The 8,231-nt window shown below is 36.7% G+C and overlaps 1 protein-coding gene across 1 annotated transcript; it reads right to left on the bottom strand.

Moving 5' to 3' along the window:
• Window positions 1-512: 512 nt before the first annotated feature.
• On the bottom strand, window positions 513-7,992 carry LOC103500854 (threonine dehydratase biosynthetic, chloroplastic). Its single transcript, XM_008464294.3, has 9 exons — window positions 7,222-7,992; window positions 6,721-6,900; window positions 6,345-6,614; window positions 5,770-5,976; window positions 5,166-5,414; window positions 4,991-5,061; window positions 2,145-2,262; window positions 1,163-1,297; window positions 513-1,060 (listed from the first exon to the last, which is right to left on the bottom strand). The coding sequence occupies exons 1-9, from the start codon at window positions 7,705-7,707 to the stop codon at window positions 884-886; spliced, it is 1,893 nt and encodes a 630-aa protein (XP_008462516.1). The 5' UTR covers window positions 7,708-7,992; the 3' UTR covers window positions 513-883.
• Between the last annotated feature and the right edge of the window lie 239 nt (window positions 7,993-8,231).

The raw sequence follows: 8,231 nt of genomic DNA on the forward strand, positions 1-8,231 counted from the left end.
AATTTTCGAGTGGAGGTTGTGTCCAAGATCTTTTGTCGTATCTCAAGCAACATTGTCATGTAAACAATTCTACGTATTACACGATGTATTCTCTTTAAGAGACGAGGCTGGCAGGTTGGAGCAGTAGTTATGTGTCTACTTCTCTGTTAATTTGTGACAAACTCCATCTCATTGAGGTCGTCTCTTCAAAAGACGAGATCCCACTCGAGAACGTAGAACTATAAAGAGAATTAAAAAAAACTGTTGAAATGTTTGTAGAAAGGTGCCTTAGTCACCACCACATTTTTTAATTGTCTGTTCAACAACTTTTAAAAGAATATAGGTATTTGTTAAATAAAAGACAAACACTGAAGACGTGTTAATACAACTTTGAACTTCCTGACATTTTCGCTGCAATTATACATGGAGAAATTACTACAATTTACTAATAAACATGAACCAAAAAATTGCTTTTCAAGCAGTAAAAAGCCATAATTATGTTACATGAACGAAAAAGAAGCATTAAAATCTACTTTAGTGAACTACTTGAATCATTTCATTCATACAAGGATAGCTGGTCAATTTCCCCCGATACAGACGCATGACGTGAACTCTACTAATTTCCATCATCATCCATTATTTTAAATTGGGACAAATAAAACAGAGCTATTCCAACATCAACACAAAGAGAGATAGTATTTGAAAGATCCCCCACCCCTAATTATGTAAGTAGAGATAACACTAAGTTAAACAAACACATTACAAAATTTCAAGGTAAAGGATGATACTTGGTAGCCTTTTGAAGTACGTAGGGCCATCACCATGTCTCTAATACAATGTACAAGATTTTGGAGTAGCTTGTTTTACTCGCTTTCGTGGAGAAGATAATAAGTTGATATTTTGATCAACTTAAGAGATCTATGGCCTTGTGGGTTGGTCTATGATGCATCAGAAGCTGAAAGATACCATCATCAGTTACCACAACGTAATCATATCCGACCCTTCGAGCACGTTCATGGAATTCGCCCATGTCGGGTTTTTCAATCTGAAGCCCAACTAATATATTTGCACCAGTTTCACCCTGTTGACGAAGAAATGTTCAATATATTAGCGGATGGAAGGATCTTGAAAACAGTCTTCCTAATGAAAGAGTAATTTAAAAGTCAGAGCCCAGTTTTTAAACCTTGCTTTGATAATGAAACAAAGTAATGTTCCAGCGAGGACTCAAAGCATCTAAGAACTTCTCTAGAGCACCCGGCCTTTCTGGGAAAATAAAACGACAAAGAACTTCGTTTTCGACATTTGATTTGCCTCCCATCTGCAAAGAGTAATAATTTGTTTGGTACAAGAACATGGAAGATATATTTCCAGTTAATCTAAATATGGAAGATATATTTCCAGTTAATCCAAATGTGATAATATGCGAAAATCTGAATTTCAAATTTACTCCGCCATGTCCAATACATGCAAATACTGTTAAAACACAGGACTTTGAGTAAAACAAGTTCAGGAATTGGAATTTCAGGCCAGTCAACGAGTAAATCTCTAAAACAACAGCTGAAAAAACAAAATAAAGATATAAGAGAGCTTTTTTCCTCTGAGGCTAACGGGCAATCTCACTCTAGGTTAACTTTATAAACACTACTTCCACCGTGAGTTCCAAAAGCCTGGTTTTGAAAACTAAAAATTTAAAATATAAAATAAGCTAAGGCTTCAGAATTAAGTCCTTAGCTATTGTAAGGAGCACCGGAGAAAACTAGCACAATGTTCAAAAGCCAAAAAACAAACACTAATGATTATCAAACAGGCCTAAATTAGGTCAATTCCACCTTGGTACTCTTTTCAACCATTCATTTAAATTGGCAGCAGATTGTATGATATGGTTGTTTCCTTATGATAAAAGAATTTTACCTTTTCAATATTCAAATTGGAAGTGCATCAACATACCAATTATGCATGTTTGATGTCCCCTTACAATAGAGACAAAAACATATGTACATATATTATCTCAAAAATACATATATTATACAAACACACACATACGTATAAAAGAATAAACAGAGAGCTACCATAAGCAGGCAGAGATGGAGCATCTTTACTATCCACAAGTTAAGCAATAGTCATAGGCATTTGCTAAATTCATCAGCCAAAATGAAAAAAATTACCAAGTAACGCAAGTGATCCTTTACAAGATCATTCTTTGTGAGATTATAAGTTGGAAGCTGAGACGATTCCATCCTATTCTTCATTTCCTCTAGTTCGGAAGGCATATGGATACCAACACTGCAAAGGACGACGACGAAAACAAATATTATAATATGCTTCCTTCTTTAAGAAAAAAATGTTGTGCGTGTGCGGTAACCAACCCACAACACTGATCCAACACGAAGGATAAATAAAACAAAGCTAACCATCTTGATAAGGAAGAAACCAACTTAAAAACAGTCAAGGATCTGCACCATAAGACCCAAAAAAGCAAAACTTGATATACTATTATCAACCAGTGCTTTTTAAAGCTCAAGGCGCAATAAAGCACGTCTTTTGGGGCTTAAAGCACACATACCAAAGAAAGGTACAAGCTATTTTTGAGGCATACTATATCTAAAAGTACTAGAAAACATAGTTGAAGTGAAACTACGGAGAAAAAATAAATCCCTAAACACAAGAAATTTTCCACTTAAGCTACTTAGAGTTGGTCAATTTGAATTTTTAGTTAATAAAAAAAGAAAAACCCTAATGTCACGTCCCGCCCTGCACGCATCCGAACTTGCCATACTGTACGCGGTGCAACTTAAAGCAATCCCGGCGGCGGCGCCTCTAAGTGAAATGTTAGAACGTTCACTTAGGTCCTTTAAGCTTTGCTTAATTGCCTGGTGACTTCACGATAAATAACAACTCTACACGATGGAAAAAGACAAACCATTTTGTTTTATTAACTTTTAACCATGTGTTTTACAACAATTCACATGATACAAAAAAATAATACTAAAACTTAAACTAAACGTCTGGTATAATACTAAAACTTAAACTAAACGTCTGGTATCCTCGTTGCCTAGCAACTTCTCATCCTTTCCTTACTTTGCCCTTAACGACTGACCACTTGGAGAGTGAAAACTTAAGAAAATTTTAAGAAAAACCCTTTTTGAAATATCATTTCATATCATATCGCATAAACAAACATTAGTCTCAAACAATCCTTTCGCCAAAAACATGAATCATTCCCTACACCAAGACTTATCATCACGCGTTTAGACTACTATGATGTCCTTTTCGTCAACAGCACCCGGGAATAGCCTAATTCACTCCTTGTTGCTCAGGCCACTAAGCACAATACACATCTTTTATGCATTGGTTAGCTTCTCTCCACCATGCAGTCCTTTTCTACATGGCTGCCTTTACTCCTTATGTACACATTACAGTTAGCTCATCGAAAGGGAGAAGACTAATGGTTTGAACGTAATTTTATTTACATTCATAAAAACATACTTTGAACATCGTAACATTTTCCTTTCGAAATCCCTTTTAAAACATGCAAATATAAAACATCATTTCAATCAGTAAGAAAGTTAAGGAAAACCTTTTAACATAAACAAACCCTTTTTAGAAGAAATCACTCACAACAACTTGTCTTTCCTTCTCGCAGAACGCCTAATGTCAACTTCAACTCTTAACTTCTTTTCTGATTTCCAACAGCCAAAACTTCTTATTAATCTGACTTCATCCTCTATTTATACTAATCTTGAATTGGATTAGTCATTCTTAATCACTTAATAATTTCCCAGCTCCTGCTCTAAGTGATATACGTGTAAGCTTCGTGTTTACCTTAATAAACATGCTTAACTCTTAACCTTCCACGTAAACCTCTGTCAAATCAAAATTAGACTTTTCCTCGCCTTGCTCCATTTTGCGAACAACATCAAACACCTGACCATACTTAAACTTAAATGTCAAATGTCTTATCACGTCACTTTACTTCATCGCGAACTAACTTAAACGCCATCTTCTTATCATAGGCTTCTTCTCAAAAAACCTATTCAACACTTGGTCAAAATTTTGACTTTTCTTATCTAGGTACGGGTCTCACACCTAATTATTATTATTTCTAAAAAATAATGAAAAGTCTCAATGCCCAGCACTTCACGAAAGATGCTCGCCTTATTTTGTGGGCATTGCTTTTTCAAGGTGTGGTATATAGGCCTGGAAGGGCTTTCTACAACACTGTTACCAACTAAAACAATATTAAAAAGTCTGCAACAATGACAAAATTGAAAGTATTCAAGATATCATCATTGAAAAATTACTTCATTTTCCTTGAGAAGAATTAAGAAATGAAACACTATAGGACATAAAAAAAACAGCCCAACAAGAGAGAGAGCCCCTGCCCCAAACTAGCTCAACAAAGAAGGGGTCTAGTCCAAATGTAATAGGCTCAAATGATAATTACAAAGAGTCTTAGTTGACAAGCACCTAGAGAAAGCATTATATCACATAGGAGACTACACCTCCTCTCAATATCCTTCAAGCCCCACCAAAAACACTCTACTTCCTCTCTAACCATAACCCCCAAATCAATAGACAAGTTCTTGATTTTGCCAGTATAAATCAATACCAAAAAACACATGAAAGAGGCTAGACCTTCCACTTGACTGGCACAAACGATTGTAAATGACCCTGATTGAAAGACCGAATAATATTTACGATGACACCAAAGTACTGCCTTGAAACAGGAAAAAAAAAAAACAAAACAAAAAAGCAAAAACAAAACAAACCAAAATGAAATAAAAACATAACATAAAAAAAAAAATTACACACCAATCTGAAAATCTTCAAATATCTACAGCAAAACTGCTCTTTCCGTTTTCCTTGCTTTTGTTTTAATATTCTCATTAAATCACAATTTTTATTACTAAATTTTCCTTGCCAATAGCTTGATAAGCGCTTACCTAAAAAGCTACTGAAAAACTAGAAAAAAGTTCTAATTCAGATTGGCAATAGCTTGATAAGCACTTACCTATAAAGAACAACAGCTTCTTTTTCAGAACTATATCTGTACTTGAATTCTGTAATGTTCATAGGCCCAACCTGAAAAGCCAAAGTCCCCGTTTATAGCACTCATTCTAAAGTCTATGAAAATCAACCAAGAATGATGTTTAACAAGAAAATTTTAGAAATACTAATAAACAAACCAGTTCACAAAATTTTTTAAAGCTTCCAGGTGTCTCCGGCAATATAGTTGCGAGCACAGCCTCTTTCTCACGACCAACATTGGCAAGTTCAGTAACTATACTCAGTTTGTCAAAGTTCATATTTGCACCACTGGTTATTACCACAACATTTTCTCCCTTCAAGCCATAATATTTGCAGTAGGCCTCGGCTCCAGCAAGAGAAAGAGCACCTGCAGGTTCCAAGATGCTTCTCTTCTCCTCAAACATATCCTGTGATATAATAACAAACATAAAAAACCTCTGCTCAAACCACTGCTTGAAGAATGTTGGAGACAAGTTCCACAAGAAAAATCACATCACTTTTACAAATACCATTTAAAGGAGAAGAAAAAGACCAGTTATAGTTTGAGCACATATCTACATTAGGTGTTAAGAATATCAAAATTAGCAATAGCCTTTTCATCTATTTTTTGCCAGACGTTCATTCAATTGAATCTTCATTGTGATCCTTTCTATGGAAGCGTAAAGGTCTTTTTATCATATGGATTCAACAAATGAGAAGTTAATCTTTTTATGTTATAAGACAATGCCGCATGTGCATGAAAGGGAAAAAAGAAACTCAAACCTTTATCGAAGCACATATAGCATCACGACTAACAAGAACTACACCATCCATGAGATCTTTGCAAAGGCGAAAAGTCTCTTCACCAACTTCTTTAACTGCTACACCATCAGCAAAACCTCCAGCCTTGTCCAATATGACTCTTTGGCCATGACATAATGATAATGCCATAGCATTTGCATCAGATGGCTCTACCCCAATAATTTTTACCTGTATGAAAGACGTGAAAAATAAGACCAATTAATATTTCTATAATAGATAAGATTTCAAGTCTGGTTCCTTGAGGGAAGAATAGATATATTAAGAAATAGTGTAGTATCAAGAATTCCCATAATTCTGACACTTCATCCCATTCCAGATTATAAAAATCTTATGGTCAAATGAAGCAGGTAAAGTAAACAGATAACAAAAAATGAGCATAGCTCAACTGGTTAAAACACATTATAAGCTTGATCAAAAGGTTGTTCGAATACCCACCCACCCCCCCCCCCCCCCCCCCACTTATTGTTGAACTAAAAAAATAGTGTTAGGATGAGAAAGCTTAAAACAAAAATCCACTCCAACAAAGACCAACAGACCTCAGGAGAAACCCTTTTGACATAAGCAGCAATACCAGCTATTAGACCACCGCCCCCAACCGGTACAAAAATCGCATGCACTGGACCTTTTATTTGACGCACAATTTCCATCCCAACTGTACCCTGCCCTGCTATAACATCAGGGTGATCAAAAGGTGGAATGAATGTGCGGCCTTCCTCTACACTCCGCTTTTTAGCATATGCTTGTGCCTCATCGTATGAATCTCCAACAAGAACAACAGTTGCACCCAATTTTTGAACTGATTGCCACTGCAACGTTAGAAGTTCTCATTTTCATTAGCAAACCAACAACATTGTTATCTGCATGAAATACCAGGACAAAAAGGGAGAACCTATAGTGAAGAAATTATTGCACCTTAATTTCAGGTGTAGTAACTGGCATAGCAATAACAGCATTACATCTTAATCGCTTAGCCGCTAATGCAACCCCTTGAGCATGATTTCCAGCTGAAGAGCATATAACTCCTTTTTCCAACTGTTCTTGGGGAAGTTTGGCCATCATATTATAAGCTCCTCGGAGCTTGAATGAGAACACCTACAAATAAAATATAAAAAAAAAAGGGGTTAAAGCCATGACTGCTATGCAAAATCGTTCATCAATCCTCATCAACAGAAGCCGCCGTCTTCATCTGATGTTGAAATCAAAAGACAGTCGAGCCGCAACTTGATATTCTTAAAAGAAGTCAGATGAATGCTCAACAGTTAACACAACATGTTAAACAAAAGGTCAAAATGAAAATATGGGAACTAGTTCACACAGAATCCTTGAACAAGCGACCAAAGAAATACCAACTTTCAAACCAATAGATCAATAAAAATGAAAAAGTACAAAAAACTCTACTCAAAATTCACTTACAGGCTGCAAGTCCTCTCTTTTAAGCCAGATATTATTCCCCAGACGTTCAGACAACGTCGGCGCAAGCTGCAACGGCGATTCAATAGCCACATCATAAACCTTCGAACCCAATATTCTAGTCAAATACTCCATGGCGTCAACACTATCCTCGCCATTATCAGAACCGGAACGGTCCGGAACAGCGCCAAGATAGCCAGGCGGGAACTGCAGAGAATCCGCCGACACCCTTCTGCGAGGAGGCAAAGGGGTGGGCGCCAATGCATCTCCAGGAGTCGGAATCGAAGTGTTGGATACAGAATTAGGAGGGATGTCGACGGCGTGCTTCGAAAGCGTGGCTTGGATGAATGGAGGCCTGGTGAGTCTAACTCTGTTTCGATTGTCATCAATCGAAATGGAGGTGCCATTGAAGAAGGAAGGTGGGGATGGGAGGAAGGATTTACGAGGAATTGGGTGTGAAGTGGGTGCGTTGAGAAGAAGAGCTTCCATTGGAGTTGAGGGAAGGGGGGGAATGATCGGAGGAGGGGAAAAGGAAGAGAGGGGCGGTGGCGGCGGCGGCGGAGAGGGACGGCACCTGCTCCCACCCAATAAGTTGCTCAGTTTTGTTTTTGTTTTTCTTTTATGGGGTGTGGTTAAGTGCAGCCAAGAATTTGATGGGGGAAATGAGAAACAAAGGATTCCTTCGGCTTTCACCAATCAAACAAGACCATGGAATTTGTTTCGTTGTTTCTATTCCATCGTTTTTCTTTTGTTCTTTTTGTTTGTGTTATACACCACGATCCCATGTGTGTGTATATATATATATAATATTCTCTAAACAAATTATAAATAAAATAAAAACATTTTCACTTTTAATTAAGATATTTTTCACTCTGGAAAACCTATCAATGGAGAATCTTTAACTTTTTGAAATATAATTTCCAAATTCTATAAACGTTGAAAAATAGGTTTAAATGATCTTACTTTTTTGTTTACTACCTTAATCAGATCAATGCTGACGGTTCTTTTATTTA

This window comes from Cucumis melo, chromosome 8 (genome assembly GCF_025177605.1).
Source record: "Cucumis melo cultivar AY chromosome 8, USDA_Cmelo_AY_1.0, whole genome shotgun sequence".
Lineage (NCBI taxonomy): Eukaryota > Viridiplantae > Streptophyta > Magnoliopsida > Cucurbitales > Cucurbitaceae > Cucumis > Cucumis melo.